Here is a 27,672-nt window from a genome sequence, read left to right as displayed (position 1 = left end):
AGAGTGAGAGAGTGAGAGAGAGAGTGTGAGAGAGAGAGAGAGAGAGAGAGAGAGAGAGAGTGAGAGTGTGAGAGTGTGAGAGTGTGAGAGTGTGAGAGTGTGAGAGTGTGAGAGTGTGAGAGTGTGAGAGTGTGAGAGTGTGAGAGTGTGAGAGAGTGAGAGAGTGAGAGAGTGAGAGAGTGAGAGAGTGAGAGTGTGAGAGTGTGAGAGTGTGAGAGTGTGAGAGAGTGAGAGAGTGAGAGAGTGAGAGAGTGAGAGAGTGAGAGAGTGAGAGAGTGAGAGAGTGAGAGAGTGAGAGAGTGAGAGAGTGAGAGAGTGAGAGAGTGAGAGAGTGAGAGAGTGAGAGAGGGCATAAACTAGTCAGACATGATTTGACAAGGGCTATTGGGTTTTTATAGAACTAGAACGGTTAAAAAGAATCTACAAAAAGGCCAAAAGTTGCTTAATTAGGGTTAAATTTCAGACAGTTACAATTTGCATTTATGAAGTATCTTTAACCTAGTAAAAACACTGTGAGACACTTATAGAAGCATAAATCAGAAAAAAAAATGTTACTCAGCCAAATAAGGAAATATCAGGGCAGGTGACCAAGACATTGGTCAAAGGAGGTTTTAAGAATAACTGAAAATGGATTACAGAGGTTATGAGAGAAAATTCCACTCCTAAGTCCTTTGCAACCATGTCTTCAGAAATAGTAAGAACTGCCGATGCTGGAGTCTGAGATAACAAGGTGTGGAGCTGAAGGAACCCAGCAGGCCAGGCAGCATCAGAGGAGCAGGGAAGTTGGCATTTCAGATCAGGACCCTTCTTCAGAAAGAGGGGTCCTGACCCAAAACTACAACTTTCCTGCTCCTTTGATGCTACCTGGCCTGCTGTGTTCCTCCAGCTCCACACTGCGTTAATCATATCATCAGTTGCCTACGATGGAGTGAAAATTTTGGGTACACGCAAGAGGCTCAAATTACGGGAACACAGAGATTGCAGAAAGCTGCAGGGATAAGGGGCAGAGAGGCCTTGTAAAGATTCAAGGAAGGGAAGAATGAGCATTTTTAGACTGAGGCTTTTCCAGACAGTAAATCTATGTAGATCAGTGAATTCAGGAGTCTGCGCCACTTCAATCTTTCAAATGCTCTCCATTGACATTTCCTACTACAGTTTGCCCATATCCATTATTCTTTTCTCTTCCTAATGTAAAACTAACATGATCAGTGAGGAGCAAATGATCCATGGTTCCTAACAGGTTGCATTGCTGTGCCAAGCCACAAACCATGTAGTTATAGGGAGAGGCTGAATAGGCTGGGGCTATTTTCCCCAGAGCATTGGAGGCTGAGGAGTGAACTTAGAAGTTTATAAAATCATGAGGGTCATGAATAGGGTGAATAGCCAAGGTCTTTTTGCCAGGACAGGGGAGTTCAAAACTAGACAGCATAGGTTTAAAGTGAGAGGGGAAAGATTTAAAAGGAACCTAATGGGCAAATCTTTCACAGAGGGTGATGCACGTATGGAATGAGCTGACAGAGGTCGTGGCGGTGGCTGTTACAATTACAACATTTAAAAGGCATCTGGATGGGTATATGTAAAGTAAGGATGTAGAGGGATATGGGCCAAATGCTGGCAAAAGGGACTAGATTAATTTAGGATATCTGGTTGGCATGGATGAGTTGGATCTAAAGGTCTATTTCCATGCTGTAGACCTCTGTGACTACAGAGAAATAAAGCTCTGAAACTTTATATAGTGGTTTTCACAATATTTTTGAAACTAAGTAACATGTCTCTTACTAACTTACTTTTCTAGGGATTAAAAAAAAATGTGAGAAGCTTCCTTTTTTTCCACTAAAATAATGCAGTCTACTAAAGTAAAACTACCTTGTCACTAGTTGTAGATTTATCTTGTCTGATTTCATACTCACATTGAAAAACATAATACATATCCCCTTGGGCTATGGCGCCTCATTCAAATTCGTAACCAGCTGAGCCAACAAACTCTTGCAATACAAAATACTTACCGAGTTTGGGAAGGCAAATTCAAACTTGACAAAGGCATCAAGATCATTCGGTGCAATACCTGAAGAGAATAATGACTGTAGTTATTTATAGAGGTTAGGGTTCAGCAACAGGTCAAAATTTATAAAAAACATTAATTAGGCAACTCATACCAAGCCCATTAAGAGTGAGACACGCTAGAAAAAAATATCAAAAGAACTGCGGACGCTGTAAATCAGGAACAAAAACAAAGTTGCTGGAAAAACTCAGCAGGTCTGGCAATACTGAGGAAGGATCACCGGACCCGAAACGTTAACTGTTTTCTCCTCCACAGATGCTGTGGGACACGCTAGAAAGATTGGCTGTTCACAATACAACACTTGATGGAAAATAACACTGTGGAGCTGGAGGAACACAGCGAGCCAGGCAGCATCAGAGGAGCAGTCTCAGGATGCTGCCTGGCCTGCTGTCTTCCTCCAGGTCCACACTGTTATCTCAGACTCCAGCATCAGCAGTTCTTATTATTGCCACTTTTCAGGAAAATGGCATGTGAAAGTGAGCATCTCTCTCTACTAACTCAATGTGGAGAAGAATTTATGCAAAACACATTTCTCAAACTGCAGTAAATCTGCTGAGATTGCATGTGTTGTATTATTCAGACGGGAAGGTCTCCACCTTAAAAGCTCCACAAACAGCCTTGTTTGGAAGCAAAGTGAGCTGGAAGGAAGGTATAAGGAGGGAGAGTGGGGGTGGAAAACAGTTGGCACTGAACCGAAAAAGACAAGCAACTATGTAATGGAAAACAACTTCTGCTGCTGGCTCACTGTTAGACCAGCAGCTAAAACAAACTGTAGCTTCATGTGGAGACACGTCTTACTCTCATACCCCAGTAAGGGCCTCACTACATCTAGAGAGGGTAACAGGATTGGAAATTTAGTGGCACATTTAATTACCTGAAGGAGCAGGCAGGTTGATTCCTTTGACGATGTGAAGGACCATGTCACTGTTTGAGAGATGGGGAAAAATCCTGGAATAAAGCAAATATCGACATTAAATTGTATCGATGCATCAGACATGCTCCACATTAAGAAGCGACTGTATAATGTGGGCAGACACTCCAGTATGGTAATGCTGTCATTGGAAAAGAAATGGTAAACTGACATACTGGCTGCTTCTCCCAGAAGCTCAGGCAGAAAACAGATTCCAGACTTTAAACATGGAGTAATAGGGAATAATCACAGGGAGTCACGGCCAACATTTCCACCTCAAATCAGCAAAACAAAAAAAATTATTTAAAGTGGACTGTGTGCGAAGAATAATTGCCAATATTAGCAACTACTGCAATACAGAAAATAAAATCCTTCAGTGCCGCATTTAGTTGTTGAATCTATAGATGAAAAACATTAGATTTGTATTTTACAATAACTAAAGCGCAAACATCAGTATTTCTAATGCCACAGGTACGGTCTTCAACGTTAGGATTTCAAATATACAGCTGACCTAAATCCAGCCTCCGCACTCTAAGTTCCAGCATGATGCTTACACTACACAAGTATGTAACTGTGCCCTCCTTACAAAGACTACACAGTACTGGGAAGATGGGAAGGTTGGGGCTAGATTTAAGGAATCAAAATGGGGAGGGGGGGGGGAATGAAAAAGCACTTGTAACGATGCATCACTTGATCAAATAGCTGAGAAACAATTCAAGATGCTGAGTGCAGTCACTGCTGAAAGCAAATTCAGCACCAGCAGCAAGGGGATAAATAAGGGATGAATATTGGTAATGGTACCAGGAGAACTGCTCCTCTTATGTAGCATTGGCTAATATGTAGCATCCTCCTAAACTACAGGGAAATGACGGTTTGACAACATATTCAAAATACAAACTCTCTACTGACTGCACTCATGTCAGGTTGAGTCAGATTATTTATCCAAGTTCAGAAGTACAATTCATTTGTCTAACTTACTTTAGAATGGCTAAGCCACCAAAACTCAGATATTGTAACTTTATGAAGCTGTTAAGCATTGAAAGCAAAATACTACTCAAAGTTGTCCTACAAAGGTTTTTAAACTTTATATGAAAGCAAAAAACTTAAATGATTGCAATAGCTGAACCAAACTAATTACATCTCTATAACTTATACTCACTTTATTACTTGAAAAGTTCTCTCCTCATAATGATACTTAGGTAGAGGATAGCCTTGGGCATGTGCTTGCTTCAGAATCTCGATGTTCTTTCTGCAATCCTCCGCCATTTTCTCAAATCTTAAAACACAAGCATGTGCACAAACGATGAAATTATTAAAATGGAATTAAATCTTTTGGCATAAATAATGCTGTTTATTGTTTACTTACTACAAGAAACCATAACTGACTTTTATACAACTTTTAAGTTCCTTAAATCAGTAAAGTTTCAATTTGCTTCTGCCTGTCTGCTGTGGCTTTGAACAGCCAACATTTCAGCCCCAACACTAATCACTGACAAGGGCAATATATTTTAGAAAAAAAATTTCAGCATCACAGACGGCTTTTGACAAAAATGGGAAAAAATAAAGCAGTGACAGTTTGGAATTACACCAATGAAAACAAAGTAAACCATCGAGGCTGCTTAACCTTCGGCTAAATGTTCAACAGATGCAAGGCTTCTTCAGTTACTTCATTCATTCTCAACACCTTTATATCAAAAATGACCTGTGAAATTTAGGTGAACAATACTAAATGATCCAACCAGGACTGCTTCTGAAAATCACGAATATTCAATTTCAGAAATCAAGCGTGAAATCACGAATTCTACAGGTGAAGTGCACTATAATTTCTCATTTGTTAGACATTCTGAATACGCTGCAACGTTGGAAGTGTGAAAGTACTGCAGTGACACACACTGAAAAGTGAAAAAAAGCAAGGAGCCTGAAGATAACCGTATTGTGAAACAAAACAAAAACTGATCTAGTTTGTCAAGAAGAGTCCAGATTCTTTAAGTTTTGGCAATTCGATCATCTTATCTCAGGGGAGAGTGCAAAACAGAGGAAATCTCACTATTTTTGGGACATGGATTAGAATTAAACCTAGGCAGCCAGGGCTTCAATTCCTGACCCAGTCCAATAGCAATTCACCTGACAGCAGATGGCTGTGTGGTTTTCCCACCCTGGACAAGGATACAAACTGGCATGCTTAGAAAAATTCTTAGAAAAAGAAGTTTGCCCCATTGTTCACAGCTTCATTGGAAGTGCCATATTAATGGATATCTTTTCATCTCACTCCAGATGACCAAAGATGTTCCGCCTCACAATGTCAAAGATTTAAATCAGTACTCACTTGGTGGTCTCTGACACGCTTCCGAGATGGGTGTATTGCTTGGAGTACTCCATACATGTCTATGAAAAGTTCGATAATACAAGACCATTTGTAAGCTAGATACTTCCATCTGCAGTCAACAAATTTCTAATTGTACTTAGTGAGTAATATTGTAGCAGGCTATACTTCTGAAAGAGGCACAAAATTTCTGTAGGCCACAAGGCAATGTTGAAATTGGCTCCAAATATTTCAATAAATTAGCACAGAACTTTCTTCGTTTGTGATAACGTGGCTTCAACACTCTTGTACATCACTGTTATAATGCATGGTCGTAGGATAAGGTCTCTGAAAATTTGTTCTGGCTACAACCACCAGATAAGTTAGCTGCAATGCTGATGTAGAACAACTAAAAGTTGTTCAAATGCTTAAGAGTTAGTACAGCATGGAAACATTCCTTCAGTCCAGCTCGTTTATGCCAACCAAGTTTCGAACTAAACTAGTCCCACTTCCCTGCCTTTGGCCCATATCCATCAAAACCATTCCTGTTGATATACCTATCCAATTGTCTTCCAAATGTTGTAGCTGTACCTGCATCCACCACATCCTCTGGCAACTCACTTTACACAGGAAGTTTAAATAAAGTTTACATTTATTGAACCAATACCAAATATCAATGCAAAAATTTATCATTTTTTGCCACACCTCCCCCACAATTATTAATCACATCCATCACTTCTACTAAATATTACTGGTGATAGCATGAGGCACAGAGGCTGGTCACATGCTTTTCTTCCTCATAGCAACAGGTGATTTGATCAGTTTTACGCAGACATGCTTTGTTTTACATTTTTATCCCTCCCCTTCCTGCTCCTCAAAACTTTTCATAGGCTCTGGTTCCCATTCATGTCAGGTATCCTCTACTCCCTGACCCAGGTAGTCACGGGACCGTTGCCAAATTACTTAATCACGGGGGTCGGGGATGTGAAGAAGCACAGCTCTGCCCACTACTTGCCCTCTCAAACTGCTGCCAACAGGGAGATCTGGCCTGGTCTTCCCTCAACTTCACGGGTGCAGAACACTGGGATAAATTGCAGCGTCAATGACTGCACTGGATGAGATCACCTTTCCCTGACCTCTTTAATACCTTGTAAACTTCCAACCAGAACATCCCTTAACTGTCAAAATTTCAGAGAATGGAACGCTAATTTCTTTAATTTCTCATCGTAGCTCAATCCTTGGAATCCGTATTGAACATCCCAAAATTACAAAATAGTAGAGTTTCAGAGTCTACATGTTAATCTTGACATTTCCTAGGAACTGATAGTCTAATACAACTAATATGACAAGGAACAAAATCTTGAACATGGGGAGAATAAAATCCCTGAAACTGAGAGAAATTAAAATGGCTAAAAAGTGAACTTCTTGTCAGAAACCTTGTTCACAAAGTCACTTAGAGAATTACTTAAATAACACAACAGCCACTTCCTTTATGATCATAAAATTTCATAACTGGAAATGTTGAACCCAGCTTTTGCTCCATCTCTATATTACTAAGAATGTATGAACTTACCTCATATTGCTGTTTCAACACCTCCATTAGCTGATGGTATTGCTGTGCAGTTTTCTGGGGTACGTGTACTCCTCGATTCTGCACGAGCACAAAGTCCTCCTCATTTTCCGGGGGCGCAGGCACCTACAAATTAATGAAAGTCATGAGTCATTTGCTTTTCAAATGGTTTGCCATCAGCCTAGCAGATGCAGTAAGCATATGTGCCAGGCACTATGAATCACCACCTATCCTCTCTGTCTCAATGTCAGCATGGGCACTGCTTACAGATGCATTTATATGACACTGAAATCTGGCTGCCACTAGAAACATTTGACAAGCTAATCAACTTACTTGACACTTGCTTGATCTCAACAGCATCAGATGTCGGTCAGCAGCATAAAGTTCCAGATTTCTGAATTGAGAAGCCAGAGCCAGAGTTGGTTGTCCATTAAATGTCCACTGATTCATGCTGTTAGTGTATTTGCATGAGAGTCTGGACGTGAAGTTCCCACTTTGAATAAGCCTACTTCTGCGTCATGTAACCCCTTTATAAGGGCAATCTTTGAATTGACTGTCTTCTTGTGTCAATCACAGACTTGCTGTTCTTCTCAAAGATGTCATCACCTGCCTAGCTCCACACTCAATTCACCAAAGCTTCCTGTCTAGTTAATTTCAGCTCATCATCTTTCAAAGCCTCTATCTTGGCCAAATCACAGTAGCAACTTTTGTGACTGCTCTCCACTGTTCCTCTGCCCTCCTGTTTTCTCTCTTCATTTGTCAATGTTTTGCAATTTCCCCAGTGCGGTTCCATTCGAAGCTCAAGGCAACCAGCACATCAATAACACCACTTCTTTGCTGCCCTATCTATATTTTGTATGCTTCTGGAGTCCCTCAGGGACATAGCCTTTGGCGCCTTCACTTTGTCATATCACGACTACTTCCAAGTGACACCATGCACAAACACAGAATCGGTTTCTCCAAGTATGCCAAGGAGACTGAGCTCTACGTATCTATCATCCTGTCAACTTTTTGTATGATTGGATTCCCTGTCTAAATATTGAATCAAAATCTCCAACAGACCTTCACAAAGACAACTCACTTCTATCAGCCACCTGCCCTATGAACCTCAAACCTTGTCCCAGGCTCCAAGTATTCCCTGGGTTCACTCAACCCAAATTGTGTTTTGTACAAACCAGGCCTCAGGTTTATCCTACCCCCAAAGCTACGTGCTTCCACCTCCACAATATTTGCCATACCCATCCCACATCACTCCCAGAAAAAAAATGAAGGAAAACAATTGGAATTACAGAAAACCAAGGGACTAGAAAGACTTGGCAGATCTGGCAGCATCTGTGCAAGAAGAAAAACAAGTTAACCAGAGTTTCTACAGCACTTCCTGTGATTTTTATTTCAGATGTCCAATTTCCACACCACAGTATTTTGCTTTTGACGAAATGCATTTATGCAGCGCCTTTAATTATCTAAAGATACAAATGAGAATGACAGTAACAGTGCCTCTGAAGGTGTTTTGCTCACAGAAAACAGACTAACTGATTTACACTTAGCAAGGTCCACCCATGTGATAATGAACAGTAGTATTTAGGGATGTTGATAGAGATAAACATTTATAAGAATGCTGCGACTGAAGAAGTCTTTTTCCACTCTTCCTCACTTTCCTTAATCTTTACTCCTCCTCTCCAAGATTTGCCAAGGACCCAACATGTTGATGAGGCACAGCCCATAACTTTATCATTCTTATTTCCTTTTCATGTCTCTCTCTTTCCTCCTGCCCACCCCAAAAGTGTTTTGTAATTTGTTTCTTTTTATAAATGGTCCAGAACAAGCTGTTGTGGTTGTTGTTGTTGAACTGTTTAGACTCAACGTCAGTGACAATTCAAACAGGGTATTGAAGAGCAAACACAAATCACTGGAATTATAGCTTGGCAAGAGGATACAAAAAATTACTGAACAAAAGTGAAAGATCTGCTGAAAATCAGGAGCATGAGTTCCCAATTCATTTCCAACTCCAAAGCAGTCTAAAATGACTTCAAGTGCAAGACATCAAGTTACATTAAAAAGGTCCATTTTTGGAGATAACACACTTATTTGCATTTCAGCAAATATCAGCTTTCTTGTAAAACCCTTCAGTCATGTCTCCAGTGCTTCATGGTTGAGAACGTAGCAGGAATAATTGTTTTAAAAAAGATGATTCAGCGGAATAGGATGTTTAATATCTGATCAAACAATGGTTGCAGCATTTGCTGTGATTTGAAGATATTGAGCTGGGCATTCTGTTGTCAGAACGCAGCTCTGCCAAAGCTACATCAGCCATGGATGTGAGTTTGCTCGCTGAGCTGGAAGGTTAGTTTTCAGACGCTTCGTCACCATTCTAGTTAACATCATCAGTGAGCCTCCGACGAAGCGCTGGTGTTACGTCCCGCTTTCTATTTATCTCTGCCAAAGCTACATCAGTCATGGATGTGAGTTTGCTCGCTGAGCTGGAAGGTTAGTTTTCAGACGTTTCGTCACCATTCTAGGTAACATCATCAGTGAGCCTCTGACGAAGCGCTGGTGTTATGTCCCGCTTTCTATTTATCTGGTTAGGTTTCCTTGGGTTTGTGATGTCATTTCCTGCGTTGGTGATGTCATTTCCTGTTCTTTTTCTCAGGGGATGGTAGATTGGCTCCAAATCAATGTGTTTGTTGATGGAGTTCCGGTTGGAATGCCATGCTTCATACATCAGCCATGATTCAGTGAGGCAAAACCTGCTCTCAAAGTCAGGATGTTGCGGGCTCAAAATCTACTCCAGGCCGATACCAGCACAGCACATGAGGAGCACTACCCTGTTGGAAGTATTGTCTTTGACGCAAGATGTGAAATCAAGGCCCCCTTGCTCTTTCAGGTAACACAAAAAGATTCAATGGCACTATTTCAAAAGAAAACGGCTGATGGTGTTATTGTCCCCTAAACAACAGCACATTTAAAACAAAAGTGAATTGCTGTCTGACAGAGAACTTGCTGTGTGCAAATCAGTTCAGGCATTTCCCGCTTTACAACAACAATGACCACATTAAAAACAAAGTGTTCCATTGGCCAGAAAACATTCAAGGACATCCTCTGGTTATACTGGTATGATATAGTGCGTTCCTTTTCAGCAGAAAACAAACTGTGCAGCTGCACACAGCTGCTCAGTCAAAGAGAAAAAAAAAAGGCAATTCACAAAGAAAGTTCTTTTACCTTGGTAATATCTACTGGTAGCCCACCCTTGGCTGCTTCAATCATGGGGTCCAAGCCTTTTGCCTGCCGAAGATATAGTTTTGCTCCTTCAATATCATTCTTCTGCTTTGTACGGAGCGCTGCCTGCATGAATTGTTTCTTCCTGTTCTGCAAGAATTCCAATTGCTGTTGCGCTGCATGTTGGAATAAAGAGATGAAAGTGATTTAGCCTTTCAATTACAGGTGAAGAATGAGGGGTGGGGGGGTCTTGTGGCACAGTGGCAGGGTCCCTACCTGAGCTGTAAGGGTGTAACAAAGAGATAAAAGGGGATTAGCCCAAACAAATTTGAAGTGTTCCAATGGGCTGTAATTGTGCCACACTGACTACAGAAACAAGAAGCTACAGTGTTCAACCTTCAGTCTGTGCTTAGTTCCATAAAAGCAATCCTAGGTGACAGGCGAGTCTTGCAAATTGGCCTCAGTATGTCTGGGGCAATACAGGGGTGTGGAAGGGGAAAGTGAGCTGGGTCTCTTGAACATAACCTTAGCCATAAGATGTGAATATCTGGATCAAACTTAAGTGAGATGCCTTCCTTAATTAAATGTTGGTGGACCTTTGGACTATGTTTTCAGGTGAACAATGAGGGGGTCTTGTGGCATTGTGGTAGTGTTCCTACCACAGTCAGATGGTCTGGGTTCATGTGTCACCTATTTTAGAGGTGTGCCAAAAAATGTTCAAACTGGCTGATCATAAAACTCTTTACGTGAGGACTGGCCATTTAGGCAACATACCAAGGGACTGACAGTCCCTCGAGTAACACCCACACGCCACAATGAGGATATTTTTTCTTCCCTTCAACATTCCAGGAATCGTGCCACCATTAGTCTGTCAACAGTCATCAAAACGAGCGCTTCGCACAAACTAGTTTAAATTGGTTTGCAGTGTATATTTTAAGCTCTGGACTTGGCTATTCTCCACCTGTTACCTTTGTTGGACATCTGTTTTTTTGCTGGATTTCCAGTGTTAGTCGGGACTGCTGGTGGAGCTCCTGAGGCTGAAGTCCTGGGCCGTGCTTGCGGTGCAGCTCTCTGAGCAGGTGCCTGCTGTAATGGCTTAAGGAAAATTATCAGAGGGAAAACAAATCTTAAAGTTACACGTGACTTTATCTTTGCAAAACAAATTGACACAGCTCAAATGTTTCACTAAATGCAGGAAATAAATAAAAATAAACTCAATTCTGAATTTTGAGGAGCCGTAAGAATTCATTCAAGTAAAAAGACAATAAAAATGCAAACTTCAAAAATCAAAAGGACAGTAACTTTCCCTTAAACTGATAGGCCAAGCAGATTTTATTGGCTTTTTCTGTTCAGGGGTCTCATTTCATATCTATATAAAACCGGATCACATTATTCTGTTGCTTGGTGGAGGGTTTATCAAAATGCACACAGTGCTGGAGAAACTCAGCAGGTCTAGCAGCATCTATGGAGAAAGAAACAGATTTAACACCAAGTCCAATGCAACTATTCTTTAGAATAGCAAGGGACAGAAACTGAACACAAGGGAAAGAACTCAGTCTTTAACTTACTGAATAGAATCCCTAAAATGTGGAAACCGACCCCCTGAAGAGCATCCTGCCCGGACCCACAGCCCCAGCCCCAGCCCCAGCCCCAAACCCAACCCAACCAAATCCCATAAATCCCCATTTACCACAGCAAAGCACATGCCTGGACACTATGGGCAATCCAGCATGGCCAATCAACCTAACCTGCACATCTTTGGACTGTGGGAATAAATCATAGCACGTGGAGGAAATCCACACAGACACAGGGAGAATATGCAAACTCCACACAATCAGTTGCCCAAGGGTGGAATCAAACCCAGAACTGGGTTTGGGTGAGAAAACAGTGCTAACCGTAGCATCACTGTCGCAACTTATAGGGTGGTATAGGAATACTGTGGCAATAGTTATCACATATTCCTTCTGTTGAAACTGCTCCTTCTTATGTCCCTGATTATTATAAATCCTTTGCCAAGGTGCTTACATAACCCTGCTGTCTCTCTCTAACTTTGTACTCTCACGAAAGAGCACATTTTGTTGGTGAGACAAGGCAATTTCTTTGTGGAAGGTCTTGAAGTGTACAGAGGGAATGCACATTGTGCATTACTGCATAACATGTCCAGAAAGGAAGCTTTGGGTTCTTTGTAACGGTAATCAGAGCACCTGGAGGAAACCCACACAGACGTAGCACTGGTTAACCCAAGTCACATAGCAACTTCAATATGCAACAACACAAAAGTGAATTACTAATTCTAAACCAGAGGAATCATAGATCTTAGCAGCTCACGAATGGAATATAAACTGATTTCAAAGAGCAAAACATTTAAAGATACAAAAATGTTATGTGGAATGACATATCTTTCCTCACCACTATACAAGGCATACTTACCTCATCATCCTCATTATCATCATCATTCACTTGCTGATTGGCTAACTTCATTGCACTCTCCAGCACTCCCACAATACTCTGATCCTGTACACCGCTCTCTGCTCCCTGAAGTGGTGGGAAACCTTGCGGAGATGGGGCATGGATTGAAGAATGAAAACAATTCACTGTGGTAGAAGTACAGCGCTGACTTTGGCCACCATCTTTGCTACCATCCCAGCTACCAGACAGGTATCAGCAGCAGGATTGACAGGTCATTTTTATCATCTTTCCATTCGTGACCATGTCATAAAGTTGTCTGTGTGTTACAAATGTGGACCAGACAACCAAATTTACATCACAAGCTGCCTAATAACTTTTAAAGTAGATAAATTAAGAGATCTATGAGACTTTCAAACAGAATACAGTAAGGAGATTCCATTGTTTAGAACAACAATAATAAGCTCAGATGCAAAGGAAATATGCATTTCCTATATAGATACATATGTTGCATGCATATATGTTGTATATACATCTACAACATTGAAATAGTAATATGGCACCAATATAGATCTTGTACTAACACTCAGATTTTAACTTGGTAAATATGTACAAGATAATGGTGACCTATAGGGCACATCAATTAGCAGAAATAATCAAGATGGATCCTATGGATTTCTCAGCCATTACCTCTCAGACATAAAATGACAGCGTGGGTCATCAAGTCTCATCAATTTCACAGGGGATTACAATTCTTTACATTTCCAAACCTGGCCTTTAAACTCCCTCAAAAAGCACCTGAAAAACTGCACCATTTCTGGTCCATTACCCTCATTATATGGGTCTAGGTCCCCAATTCCAAACTCGCACTCCATTACTGCTTCATTGACAGCTAGCTTCATCGAGTCAGTCTCGTCTCTGGCTTTGTCCCAAGCTCCAATCTTGCTCAGTTACATCAAGCAAACTACTGACTGGGAGCTTTTTAATCCTCACCTCTATAAGCTGCCCTTAAGTAATAATGCCCACAGTTCTTCTGAACTGTTCCCTGTTAAAGGTGGGAATTCTCATTACTAATGCACTATGTTGTGACTGACATGGGCTCAAATTTATGCCCAATCGCAGAAACACTGTTGCTTGAGTTTCCAAATAACCAGAAAGAGGCATTATGGCTTTTATAGAGTAGGACAGAGATTTTCCAATAACCTTTACTGAAAGATGGAGGAGTAAATTTGTATTTTCACTTCTGCATTCACCTTTCCAGTGAACTAAATGCTCTGAGTTGGAGCGTATTGGACTGAGGACAGCAAAGAGAAGCTGGAGGAGGGAGAAAAGAAATAAACAAGTTAAAATCAGTGGTCACCGAGTGACACCATGTGGGTATAATCGCTCCCTGCCACATAATGCTACGTCAATTGCCAGAAACACATGAAACAAGAGGATAATGTGCACATTTCCACCCAGCTTATTCGATGCACTTGGACAATAATTTCAGTCCGGTGAATTATCCTCTCACTGGATCACTTGAATCAAGGCAAGCAAAATTTAATGGCATTTATGTTACAAAACCAATCACAGAAATGGAAGGTATGCAGTTCAGTCTCTCAAACAGAGATTGTAAACCTCTTTGGATCCTCATGCAAAAAAAAGTTAATTTCAGAAGTTTGCTTCTCCCCACTAACCCCCACAAAACCTTACTGCCCCAAATGATTTCCAATCAACATTCTTTATACCAGTGGTCTCATGATGTCCTGTCCAATAGCTTTGCATGATTAGGATAAATTAAAATCCATTTCTTACCTGGTGGTACTGGGAGTTCACTCAGGTTAACATTCTTTCCTCCTTTATATGCTCGTATGGCGTCCTGGTATTGCTGAAAAATCAATTAAAAACAGTTACCATTGCCTTAGGAGAGAGAATTGTCACACTGAATTTCTGCTTCTATACCACCAGAGAAATTTTGAATCAGCTATGCATATTTCCTTTGCATCTTAGTTTTCCAATTAATGCAAGCACTGAAATGTTAGAACAGCCTACAAGGGGTAGTGCGGAGAGATAAAGGGTGGAATCTGTATTTCTTAATTTCTAACCTAACTGTTCAGAGATATTATGACACACCTCTGGACCAGATGAGGCTTGAACCCAGTCCTTCTGGCTCAAAGGCAGAGACATTACCACTGCATCACATGAGCCCAAATATGTTCAAACACACCCGTGAATGTGTGAGATTAAAAAAGGGGGAAAAAAAACATGTATGACGCGACGCTGACTTTTTCTGCGTTCAAAGAATTGATAAAAATGCAAGAGAAGCAGAAAGGGAAAGAATATACAAATTAGAGAGGGTGCCAGACAACACAGAAGGTAAGCACGATTGAGCAAGATGGGGAGATCGCTTGCGACTCTGTACCAGTGTGAAATGGTGACAGCAAGTCTGCAAAATGTTTCACGTGTCTCCAGATTTTATTTCTTCTTCCACTAAATAACAATCAGGAGAAATACAAAACAGGCCAGTAATTCATTCTCACCTGCTTGCCAAATGGGAGAGGGAACCTTAATAGTGACAACACAGGGAGCCACACAAACTCTTCAAAATCAAATATTAAATAGGAACAATATTTTAAATTTGCTAGTAGCTCTAAATGAGTTATTTTTGGAACATATTTACCTTGACTATGCGTTCATGCATCCTTGCTTTCCGGTCATTCTGTGCATTCTTGGCCTGTGCAGCAGCAGACTTGTACTTGTCCATTCTCTGTTGAAGGGCCTCCATGAGATCTTTAGGGGGAGGTGGGATAGCTGCAGACAAAATAAAAAACCCTGATTAAATCAAAAGGGGTTTATTTCTGTATTTGCAAATTTTGCCTCAAGTCACTGGCTCCATAGACTTAACCACATTTACCAAGAACTTGGAATAAACCCAAAGCTCCACTTAGAACTTTTATTCCCAGGTATGTTGGCTAACAGTGTGGATTGAAAATACAGAGCAACCGTTGTCTAAGTCAAGTTAGAATCCATCTTTACAGAGCTAGGAAGCGGAGCGTGAGGAACTTATACTCTGCATTAATAATGGTATTGTACAGCGAACCCTGTGAATTCTTTGAATGCACAAAGAATAACTGGAAGGTTTAAAACCTGGGTCTTCCTAGATACAGGAATCTAATACATTTGCACTGCAAGTAACCGCAGTTGTTCAAAACCTACACTTTGACAACTTGAAGGATAAGTATTCCAGTATGTGTAAATAATACACGAGTGCCGACCGCGTCTGTAATAATATAAATAATGGTGCTGTCAAACAGACTGAAAATTTATGACAAGTTAGACATGAAAACATGAAATGAAATAGGAATAGGGGGTGCCATTCAATATGATCATGGCTGATCATCAAACCTCAAATCATGCCTCACTATTCAAATATATCTCCTTAAAATCCATTGATCTATATATCTGTCTTGTATATACTGGAAAACTGAGCATCCACATCTCTCTGATATACAGAATTCATAATATATTCAACTTTCTAGCTGAAAGCAATTCTCCTCATCTTCGTTCTAAATGGCCAATCCCCTCTTCCATGACCAAGACGTGGTTCTGGACTCTCCAACGCACAAGGCAGCCATTTGGCCCACCATCACTCTCAAATGAGCATTTCCGTGGAGTGCCATTCTCCTCATAACCTTGGGCATCGTTTCTTTTCAAACAGCCACCAATTCCCCTTTGAACATGTCGACTGAATTGGCCACCAGCACGTGCTCAGACAATGCACTCCAGACCTGAACCAATCACTACGTGAAATAGCTTTACCTCGTTGATTTTCCTACTCTACAAATTACTTATTATTTCTTAATTATTTCAAGACTGAGATGAGGAGGGATTTCTTCTCTCAGAGGGCTGAGAAATCCTTGTCACAGAGGGTTGTCGTGGCACAGCGTTCGTGTATAAAATAACTGGACTAGGTGAGCATTTATTGCCCAGACCTAATTGCTGAGGGGGCTGATAGAAATCAGTCACATTGCTGCAGACCTGGAGTCATATACAGACCAGACCAAGCGGAGATGGCAGTTTCCTGCCCTACAGAACTTCAGTGAACTGGACGGGCTTTTCCAACGATCGACAATGGATTCATAGTCATCATTAGATTCTCAATTTTAGATTTTTTTAAAAATTGAATTTGAATTACACCATCTGCTGTAGCAGGATTCCAACCCAGGTCCCCAGAACATGACCCGAGTCTCTGGGATGGCAGTCCAGTGATAATATCACTAGGCTGTCTCCGACCCACTAAGGCTGAGACAGATGGAATCTTGACCCAAAGGGGAATCAAAGGTAATAGGGAAAGGGCAAAAAAGTGGACATGAGAAATGAGGACATGACAGAATATGTAAAAATGTCCAAACAGAGGAGGAGTTATACTGGGCCTGGTTTCGGGAAATGAGATTGGCAAGGTGAGCAAAGTTTCAATGGAGGGACATTTCGGGAGTAGTGAGCACAATACTGCGAGTTTCAAGATACTCCTGAATAGGGATAGCAGCAGTTCTCGGGTGCAGGTTTTAAGTTGGGGGAAAGACAACAATATTAGGCAGGAACTGGAGAATTTTGATCTGAGGTGGCTGTTTTAGATTAGAATTAGAAGAAAAACCTGGGTAATATGAATCATGAAGATGACATAGGATCAACCCCTCAATAAGCACCCACCTGATGAAGCAGTCAATGGCTGTGAAGAAGCCGTTGTTGGGACTGAGGGAGCAGATGACGAAGGAGGAGGAGGGATTGACAGTTGGTCCTTTGGTAAACGATCTGGGGAGAGAATGTAGACTGAAATAATCAAATTTGGACCCAGTTTTGCAAGCTCAGAACAAATACAGTTAGTCAAAACTAGTTCCTAGAAGACAGTGTAGAAAGCAGAGGCCAGCTGACAGAAATGTAAAGCTGCATTCATGATGCAAACATACAACTGATCTAGTGCATACCAAAAGGGGGTGGTAGGCCACTCAATTCCACGGTCTCTCCTCTATCCAGTGCTTCAAGAACAGGGTCAAATTTCTGGTTTGAACAGAAAGAAAGAGCTTTTAATGGATACATGTTTAATCAACATTTTCTGAATGGCCTCCAACTGACAGAAAGTCAAAACAGGAACCATGCTGTAGTGCCAGACTATCATCTCCATTTCCCCTCCTGCAAATGCTACTCAAGGACACTGAAATAGGAGTCTGCCATTCAAATGGACCACGTCTGATCTACAATACACACCTCTACCTCCATCCCTGCTTTGGCTAGCCTGAATACCTTCACCTAATGGAAAAAACAATCAAGTTTTGGCTTTTCAACTTGCTTTCTTTGGCGAATCATGCTCAAGTCTATAGTTAAGGGACTGATAATACCAGGGGAATGGAACAATTTCCATTTCCGATGCTTGGTGCCAACACACACACAAATGGAAGAGTAACTCTGCTCTTTTTTTCACCCATTATCTTCACCAGCAACAACGGCCTCTCAACAAGAGGGACTCATTACTACGTTAGTTGTACAGTAATTTTGTGCTTTGAATCAATTTAAGGAAACTTAAACTCGCAAAATACATGTCATAAGTACCTTTTTCATCACGGGGGAGGCGATGGCCTCGTGGTATTATTGCTGGACTGATAATCCAGAGACCCAGATAATGTTCTGGGGACTCAGGTTCGAATCCCGCCATGGCAGATGGTGGATTTTGAATTCAATAAATATCTAATGTCTAATGATGACCATGAATCTATTATAGATTGTCAGGAAAAACCCATCTGATTCACTGATGTCCTTTAGGGAAGAAAACTGCCATTCTTACCTTGTCTGGCATATATGTGACTCTCGGCCCACAGCAATGTGGTTGACTCTGAATTGCCTTCTGGGCATTTAGGGGTCAGCAATAAATACTGTCTAGCCAGCAATGCCCTCATCCCTTGAATGACTAAAGAAAAAAACCCAAAAAATAATCTCGGCTGTTGAACCTAAATAGGTTTGTCTACTGAAGGATGGATCAGCCATTATATCTCAACATGGTAAAACAACTGAACATCAACAAATTCACAAAACACTTACAACATGCCTGAACTAACACTTTGCATTTTCAAGTCTTCCCACCTCACCATCACAACACCAGCCAGGTTTCTACCATTGGGTTGAATTAGAGGGTTTCCACAGCTTGGCATTAGTCTCACCTTACTTATTCGGTATAATCTTGTCGCAAGCTCAGTGTCCCCATTGCGTTTGGCTTGAAGTGCTGCCAGTTTGTACTCTCGTTGTCTGCTCATTGCTGTTTCTTTCATACTGGAATTCCCCGGTACTAAAAATCGAGAAATCAAGGCTACACGTAAGCAAAATCGTAATTTCTTGTATTCTTCCAGAAAAACATCCAATAGCAGTAGTACCAAGGAGCCACACGAAGTTAGTTGCGTGCCAGTTTTCAGTCGAGTGGTTGATAATTTGAAGATTGCATAGAGTGGCCCAAATTCTTTCCCTTCCTCATGCTGTCCACTTTTATACCAATGAGGAAATCAGTTCTGGATTCTCTTTAAACTTGTACAGCCTTCAAACTAAAAGGGTCTTTCTTCCCAAGAAGCATCCAGCCAATGACTTACTTTGCCAGTTGTTGTCTTTGCGCAAGACTTGTAACGTTACGAAACAGTCAGTGGAAACGCAGTCAATGAAACGATCTTCACGGTATCCCTTGATTCAATTGCTCCACACTTAAAACAAGGCACTGAATAAGAGTAGTCAGGGTGAAGTATACCTTAGAACGTCCTTGCTATATTTTCTAGGCTTCAAATTATATTTCTCATGTTCTTCATCCAGGAGGACTCATATTAGCAATTCCATGTACGCCATAAATCAAAAGGTTTGTTCTTAAATACACAAATCTGCAATTTCCACCACAGAGTCATAGAGACTGTACAGGACAGAGACAAACTCTTTAGTCCAACTCGTCAGTTATCCTAAATTAATCAAGGCCCATATCGCTCTAAACCCTTCCTATTCATTAACCCATCCAGATGCCTTCTAAATGTTGTAATTGTACTAGCCTCTACCATTTCCTCTGGCAGCTCATTTTATACTTGCACCACCTTCCACGTGAAAAGTTGCCCCTTATGTCCCTTTTAAATCTTTCCCCTCTCACTTAAACCTGTGCCCTCTAGTTTTGGACACCCCTACCCCTGGGGAAAAAAAGGCCCTGGCTATTGACCCTATCCATACCCATGATTTTATAAACCTCTATAAAGGTCCCCCCTCAGCCTCCAACACTCCAGGTAAAATAGCCCCAGCCTATTTAGCCTCTCCCTAGAGCTCAAACCCTCCAAACCTGGCAACATCCTTGTAAATCTTTTCTGCACCCTCTCAAGTTTAACAATATCTTTCCCATTGCAGGGAGGCCAGAATTGAACACAATATTCCAAAAGTGGCCTAAAATTTTATATAGACCCAAAATGATATTCTAAAGCATTAGAATAAAAGAAATTCAAATGCAAAGGGCTAGCATTACGCAGTAGTTTCCTTAATCTTTGCAACAAAGGAACTTCTGCCAATACCCCTGGCTTTTCATTAACATGGATCTTCCTCCTCATGCAAAAGACCAGATAATATAGGTTATAAAATGTGAGGCTGGATGAACACAGCAGGCCAAGCAGCATCTCAGGAGCACAAAAGCTGACGTTTCGGGCCTAGACCCTTCATCCTCTCTGATGAAGGGTCTAGGCCCGAAACGTCAGCTTTTGTGCTCCTGAGATGCTGCTTGGCCTGCTGTGTTCATCCAGCCTCACATTTTATTATCTTGGAATCTCCAGCATCTGCAGTTCCCATTATCTCAGATAATATAGGTTTCCTGCATTTAGGTCAGTTTGAACAAATGGGAAATTTTTTGGTTAACATTTTCAAAGCAACAAAATGCAACATCATACTATAAATGTTTCATGTTGTGCTTGAAAATTAAAATAATTTTCCTCATGGAGACCTGCCTATTTACTTTGAAATGCACTTTAACAACAATAGAAAGAGGTACACCAAAATGTAGAAGGCTTCAATGGTTGGCTGCAATACATTTAAGAAAATGCAATAAGCAGAAAGATTAGCTTAACATTTTCAAATTTCATTTTCAAGCATAAAAGTAACTAAGCAAAGACAGAGTAAGATGCAAGTGCCACATTTAAGGAACACCACATCCCCTGAATAAATAAGAAGTAAAACTATTCCACAGTTTATTTCCTCATAAGATGAAACCTCATAGCCAGTGCGTATCCCTCAGTCAACATGGCAAGGACAACAGGGAGAACTCTGCTGTTTTGCTTTTACCTCGTGTCCTGGGACATTTTACACCAACTGGAGAGGGGACACAGTTTAATATCTCTTTCAAAAAAACACCTTCATTAATGCATCGATCCCTGAGCTGCAGAGAGCCAGCCTGAATTTTTACAAAATCTGATATAGGTTTGAACATTCAGCCTGTTGACGGAAACGCAGGCAAATTCAAAACTGTCAGTTTAAAGTGGACAAAAAGGCACTCTCCAGAGATTGCAAATGCCATTCTGATCCTACCTGCTCTGTTATTTGACACTGGGGTTGCTGCCTCCATTTTGGCTGGCACTGGCACTTCCGCATGCATGCTTGGTCTTTTGACTGAAGGAGGTGGTGTCACCTCAGATACAGACAGCTTTGGTTTGGGTAGTAAAGGAGGGGGTGCAGGCCGTGCTTCTGGCACTGGATGTACACCGGGCACAGTCAAGTCAATTAAGACAGATCGGTCTTCTGTTAATGGTGCTGATGACCCGGGGGCAAGCTGGGTTTTTGCGGCATTACTACTTTTCCCAGAAGCCACAGGGGGTGGAATGTCCTCTTCATTAATCTGCTTTCCCTTCTTCACCGATGTAAGCATGGACTGTAAAGTCTGAAGAAGAATACCAGAGTACAAAAACTTATTAGGGAAATGAAAAGAAATATAGTTTTCTGATCATAAGCATAGAGGATCAAAATCCTTTAATATCAATTTCAAGGCAGTAAAAGTTTAACAGGCTACCAAGAGTGGAAGGGTAGTACCCAACTTCTGAACTGGAGGGCATAATCTAGGCTTGCTTTTCAATACAGTGGCAAAAGGAGAATGCATTCAATATTCAAGCAGAATCACACTACACAGTATGTGTATTCAATTTGTGACCCCAGGAGGCAATTATTTATGCATTGGTCAACATTGCCTGCATCATTTGAAAGACTAAAGGACACCAGTTTACATTTCTTGGGGTCCAATACCTGCAATCACAGTCACATCTGGAATTCCGACGAGCAAGGAGCAATTACAAATATGATGAGCCAAGTGACTTCTAATTATACTCGATACTCAGACAGAGCTAATTCAGCAAGAATCAGACCAAATCTGTGCCACTTAAACAGCTTGTCAGCCAGCAGTTTCATTAAAGACACAAGAATTTTTTTCAACCTTAAGGCCACGTTCATATCTCCGAATTTTGGAACTCTCCCCAGACTGTTTGGCATTGTCGATCGCAGATCTGTACATGTCAATCCTCTCCACCAGAGTACCTTCCAGTCCACCAGTAACTGCAGGTGTCGGAATGGACTACAGATAAAAACAAATTTTGTTAGGTATCAAGGGTCAAACTGAATACTACCTACAAAAAAAAAACTCAGTTGATTTAAATGGCAAGTTAATTTTACATCCCTAAGTGAAGAACCTGCAGTTACGCTTAAATTTGCCATGATTAGTTACACTACTAGCAGATTCTTGAAGATATTAAACTAACTTAAGTGGAGGCAATGCCACTAGACCAGCAATCAAAGACCTCAGGCTAATGTTTTAGGTACAGAAGTCTGAATCACACCAAAGAAGGTGATGAAATTTGACTTAAGTGAAAAAAATTTGTCGTTAAAAAATTTAAGTCGTAGCAACCAAGCTCTGTCGACTACTGTAAAAACCCATCCAGTTCACTAAAGTTCTTGACGGAAGGAAATCTGTTATCCTCGCCTTATCTGGCCCAAGGTGACTCCAGATCCACAGGGCATTGGTTCCGAACTGCTCTCTGGTCAATTAGAAATGGCCAATAATTGCTGGTCCAGTCATGAGCAAAGTTCTAGAAAGTTGATGTTCTGCTGACTGAAATGTTTGGCCGTATCAGATACTGGACAAGGATTCTTATTAAAATAAAAATTAGCCTCGGAGCCTCGTTTTGAATTCAGACGCAATTTCTGGGATGAATATGTCTCTGACAGGAGGTAACAATCCCAAGTAACTTGAATCCAAGTACTCCTCATTTGACTCCTTGGGGAACCCCAAAATTAAATCCGATATCAAACTTGGCACCGTGCTAATCAAATAAGCCATTTCTCAACAAAAGGGAAAAACAGCCTGCTAAACAGAGGTCACTTTGAACTATGAAGAGAAGTCTATCAATTGGGCATTATGCATTCCAATTAAGACAGTGTTTACTACGGGACTGGAGCAGTCCTGGACTTGAAAATCTATTGAGTTCTGAGGAAAAGTCACAGAACCGAAATATTAACTCTGATTTCTCTCCACAGACCTACTGAACTTTTCCAGCAATCTCTGTTGAAAATCTATTGGTTTCTTCTCTTAAAAATTAAAACATTATTGAAGTTAAGCACTGAAACGAATGTTGTTTGGCCCAGCAATTCCCTACTACTTCCTCAAATCTTCTGAAACTTTTAGTCAAGTGGATATTTAATTTCTTCAATAATGAATTCTGCCATTTCAGAAGTTGCAACAGATCTGCACTGCAATACGTTCCTTTTCCCAATAATTCATCAGGCAAAATAAACTGCTTTTTCCTTTTCTTTAGAGCTTGAACTAATCTAAATGCAGTTCTGTGCACTCCACTCCCAAATATCAGTCTTATCACACGGACCATTAATAAATCCTCTAAATCAAGAGAAATTTCAATCTCTTCTTAAAAACATCTCGCCAACAATAACTGGAGGTAAACCTTGGGGATTGGCAGCCCAATGGAGAGTGCATCATTTTTAAGAGCAAGAGTAATAAGGTAAACAAAACACACCAATTACACTGCCAACGACAGAATTAACAGAAAGAAATGAACACAATTTATTTTTCTTAAGTGAGCAGGGGCATGAGACCATAAACCCACCTGTGGAAGAGAGTCAGAAGTGAGCTTACTTTCCACGGGGGATGGCACATTCTTATTCTGTCTATCATCCTCAAGCACCTCATTCAGTTCAGCCTAGAAAAGCAAAATCTTAAATCAAAACAATATCAAAATATCATACTGTAATTATAAAACAAACACCCTAACTACACAATACGGAATGAGCAGTGCAAAGGACTTTTAAGATTGTGAGGAAGAGTTCGGACAATAGAGCTTGTAAAGCAAAAAGGTTTCACCCTGGTGGAGGAAAGTTAAAAAGCAGAGAGGGACAAAGAGGATCAGAGATAATGGGAACTGCAGATGCTGGAGATTCCAAAATAATAGAATGTGAGGCTGGATGAACACAGCAGGCCAAGCAGCATCTCAGGAGCACAAAAGCTGACGTTTCGGGCCTAGACCCTTCATCAGAGAGGGGGATGGGGGGAGGGAACTGGAATAAATAGGGAGAGAGGGGGAGGCGGACCGAAGATGGAGAGTAAAGAAGATAGGTGGAGAGGGTGTAGGTGGGGAGGTAGGGAGGGGATAGGTCAGTCCAGGGAAGACGGACAGGTCAAGGAGGTGGGATGAGGTTAGTAGGTAGCTGGGGGTGCGGCTTGGGGCATCCCTTCCTCCCACCCCAAGCCGCACCCCCAGCTACTAACCTCATCCCACCTCCTTGACCTGTCCGTCTTCCCTGGACTGACCTATCCCCTCCCTACCTCCCCACCTACACCCTCTCCACCTATCTTCTTTACTCTCCATCTTCGGTCCGCCTCCCCCTCTCTCCCTATTTATTCCAGTTCCCTCCCCCCATCCCCCTCTCTGATGAAGGGTCTAGGCCCGAAACGTCAGCTTTTGTGCTCCTGAGATGCTGCTTGGCCTGCTGTGTTCATCCAGCCTCACATTCTATTATCTAGGGACAAAGAGGAGATTGGTTAGGTGCAGAGCATGGTTTGTATCTATATAGAAAAGTGCCTTTAAGTGGACAGGGAGAGCCTTTTTCCTAGGCTGGTGACGGCAAGCACGAGAGGGCATAGCTTTAAATTGAGGGGTGAAAGATATAGGACAGATGTCAGATGTAGTTTCCTTACTCAGAGAGTAATAAGGGTATGGAACGCTTTGCCTGCAACGGTAGTAGATTCGCCAACTTTAAGTACATTTAAGTCGTCATTGGATAAGCATATGGATGTACATGGAATAGTGTAGGTTAGATGGGCTTCAGATTGGTATGGCAGGTCGGCACAACATCGAGGGCCGAAGGGCCTGTACTGTGCTGTAATGTTCTAAGTGCTTCTGAATTGTAGTCACTCTTGCAACGTGGCAAACATGACAGTCAAGCTAAGCAAAGCATGATCCCACAAAAGCACTGCGCTAATTACAGATAATCCATTCGAGAGATTTAGTTTGAAAAACAAAGATTGGTCAGCAGTTTGGTCCTTCTCCAAAAGATGACACGGGACCTTTACTCCCCTTCAGAGGGGTTCTTATTTTAACATTCCAAAGGAGGCAGTGAAATGAACAGCACACCCTCAGTATTACAATGGAGTGCTAATCCAGATAGGGTACTCAAATCTCCGCAGTGGGGCCTGAATTTGCAGTCTGACTCTGCAGTGAGAATGGTACCACTAATTCAAGGCCATTGGGCTGACAGCAATCGCGCTCTTGACTGTGCATCGGTAATTCAGTAATACCTGGAACAACAACATGCTTGGGACAAACATAAAGACAATGACAGTAGATGGAAGTAAACCAAGTGCTTACTGAAGGAGCAAGATAACAAGCACTTATTGGGACAGCAAGCAACAGAATAAATAGTTTTGCAGTAGATGGGAAATGGGTGCCAAAATGTTGTCTCCTTTCAGGTGTAAAGCTATTGGCAAACCAATGCTGGTTCTTCCACCTCGTCTGATTTCCACCTGCATTCACTAACGGTGCTGTACCTAGAGTTACACAAGGAAGTCCTCTCAACTGAAATGGTTGCAACTCGTCATTATAAAGATGTTTGGCAGCAATATGCAGATATCAAAATGCTAATAGAAAGCCTCACTATAAATACAAGTAAATATTAAATACAATCTTAGATGTGTTAAGTATGGTAGCTACTGGATCCAACTGCAAGTAGGGCTGTAAAGCAACATTTAAGCTGCTTCATGACTTAATACAAAAATATTGTTTCACATATTGAGCGGGTCACACTAGTCAAGTATCAGATTTAGCTTGCGAAAGCTTCTATACATAATTGTGAAATCAGATGCATACCATTAAAATGCTGAATACACAACATGTTCAACAAATTTTCCAAACCACAGGCAACATCATAATATTATAAAGCAACCACAACTGTGGCATTGCATTCTCGTATACGCCATATTTCAGAAGATTTAAAGATCCAAAGCTAGACTGTGGGCATCCACTAGCTTCTATGTTAGGAATGGAAACAAGAAATTCATCAAAGATCCTCAGATAGCACCTTCCAAACCCACAATCACTTCCATCTAGAAGGACAAGGGAAGCAGATATAGGGAAACACCACCATCTTCAAGTTCCCCTCCAAGCCACTCACCATCCTGTCTTGGAATTATATCACCATTTCTTCACGGCTGCTGGGTCCAAGTCCTGGAATTCCCTCCCTAATGGCATTGTTGGTCAACCCACAGCAGGAGGGCTGCAGCGGTTCAAGGCGGCAGTTTATCCCACCTTCTCAAGGGCAACTAGTGTTGGGCAAGAAACGCTGGCCAGCCAGCGACACCCGCATCCCACAAAACGAATAAATTTTTTGAATAATGTTGTGAGGTCAGCCAGACAGGCTTCATAGAATGAGTTCCCTGATTGGGGCTGTTGATCTGGTCCAATCAGGTAGCCCTGGCTGACAGCTAAAAAGAGAGTCAGGCATTATGAAACACAGAACCAATTCTGAGGAAGCTGGACCAGGATCAAGGACCTTCCACATGTAAATTAAATGTGATTTGGTGACAGGATCCCTGCCTCTCTGGAGTTATTTCAAATGGGATACCACCGCTACAGCAAGGGCTTCTCAAAATTATGGCTGCTGTCTGAAGAATCAGTGTTAGTGTTGAGTGGTATTGGTGCTCAGGCCATAAAACTCCATGATTCTCTCAATTACTCACCAAGCTAAAGACATTGAAATCAATGAATATTTTAAAAGGTTTTTCAAAGCTACTTACCATCAAGTCTGCATCATCATCCACATCATCATCACCATCATCATCATCAGCTTCTTCATCAAGGTCCTTCATGCAGAGAGCAGCCATTCTTTCGATATCTTCCATTGGGAGTGGAACTACAGAAACAGAAGGCTTGTCAGGACTACACTTTTTTTGTTTTGACTAATTTTGAGTGGCTTTTCCACTACCCACTCAAGAATCAGGGTGGGATGACATTACTCACTCCTTGCACTTCTAGGATCAGGGTTCAAGTCCAGCCAGGTGCATAGAAATTTTAGCCTGTCACTGCCAAACTTAAATGTAAATTTGGAGTAGTTTTAACTGAGTTCCTAAGAGAAAATGCTAAGAGGAGATTCCAAGTGCAAACTACTCATAATTCCACACACATTGTCGCGCTCTCTCTCCGGACCTCTGAACAAAGATTTGGTCATCTGCCGCATTAGTTACTTGTGACTTTGCATCAAATATTGTTTGGTAATGCTCCCTTGAAGATACCTTGACAGGAGCTGAAACAATGAAGACAATTCATAAATGCAGGTTACTGCTTTTTAAATTGGCAATGTTACAATGGCTGCTGAGGAAAAAGGAAAACTACACAGGTGCATGCATTTAACAAGTTTGACAAAGTATTGACAGAAGCCCCTCAACTTTTTCAACATAGTTGGAGACAAAAGGAACTCTCCAGTGAGTGGCATCAGTACCATTTCCTGTGAAAGCTCCAGGGGTATAGTTGAGCAGTCCAGCAAAACCATGGCCTCGCTATTCCATTTTGAAAGCCTCCCCATCAGTTGAGCGTTCATATGCTATTCACATAAGTCGCCTGAAATAGGATTCATAAAAATAAGAAGGTGGCCATTCAGCCCCTTGAGCGTACACTGCCATTAAG

The 27,672-nt window shown here is 41.5% G+C and overlaps 1 protein-coding gene across 3 annotated transcripts in view; it reads right to left on the bottom strand.

The window, feature by feature from the left end:
- The window catches only part of cc2d1a (coiled-coil and C2 domain containing 1A), an 85,995-nt gene that overhangs the window by 48,988 nt on the left and 9,335 nt on the right, over positions 1 to 27,672 (bottom strand). For all 3 annotated transcript variants that reach the window (XM_048521765.2, XM_048521766.2, XM_048521767.2), the window contains exons 3-19: positions 26,787 to 26,902; positions 23,605 to 23,697; positions 21,924 to 22,061; positions 21,029 to 21,377; positions 18,661 to 18,785; positions 17,434 to 17,506; positions 17,159 to 17,260; positions 15,129 to 15,259; positions 14,264 to 14,336; positions 12,491 to 12,612; positions 11,029 to 11,155; positions 10,064 to 10,236; positions 6,848 to 6,970; positions 5,299 to 5,357; positions 4,132 to 4,248; positions 2,937 to 3,010; positions 2,007 to 2,065 (exon numbers count right to left, since the gene is read on the bottom strand). In XM_048521765.2, the coding sequence (XP_048377722.1) occupies positions 2,007 to 2,065; positions 2,937 to 3,010; positions 4,132 to 4,248; positions 5,299 to 5,357; positions 6,848 to 6,970; positions 10,064 to 10,236; positions 11,029 to 11,155; positions 12,491 to 12,612; positions 14,264 to 14,336; positions 15,129 to 15,259; positions 17,159 to 17,260; positions 17,434 to 17,506; positions 18,661 to 18,785; positions 21,029 to 21,377; positions 21,924 to 22,061; positions 23,605 to 23,697; positions 26,787 to 26,902 (2,054 nt within the window). The remainder of the gene's footprint in view (positions 1 to 2,006; positions 2,066 to 2,936; positions 3,011 to 4,131; positions 4,249 to 5,298; positions 5,358 to 6,847; positions 6,971 to 10,063; positions 10,237 to 11,028; positions 11,156 to 12,490; positions 12,613 to 14,263; positions 14,337 to 15,128; positions 15,260 to 17,158; positions 17,261 to 17,433; positions 17,507 to 18,660; positions 18,786 to 21,028; positions 21,378 to 21,923; positions 22,062 to 23,604; positions 23,698 to 26,786; positions 26,903 to 27,672) is intronic.

This window comes from Stegostoma tigrinum, chromosome 35 (assembly GCF_030684315.1).
Source record: "Stegostoma tigrinum isolate sSteTig4 chromosome 35, sSteTig4.hap1, whole genome shotgun sequence".
Taxonomy (NCBI): domain Eukaryota; kingdom Metazoa; phylum Chordata; class Chondrichthyes; order Orectolobiformes; family Stegostomatidae; genus Stegostoma; species Stegostoma tigrinum.
The sequence above is the reverse complement of the archived record's forward strand: the minus strand, read 5'-3'. Positions and strand labels throughout refer to the sequence as shown.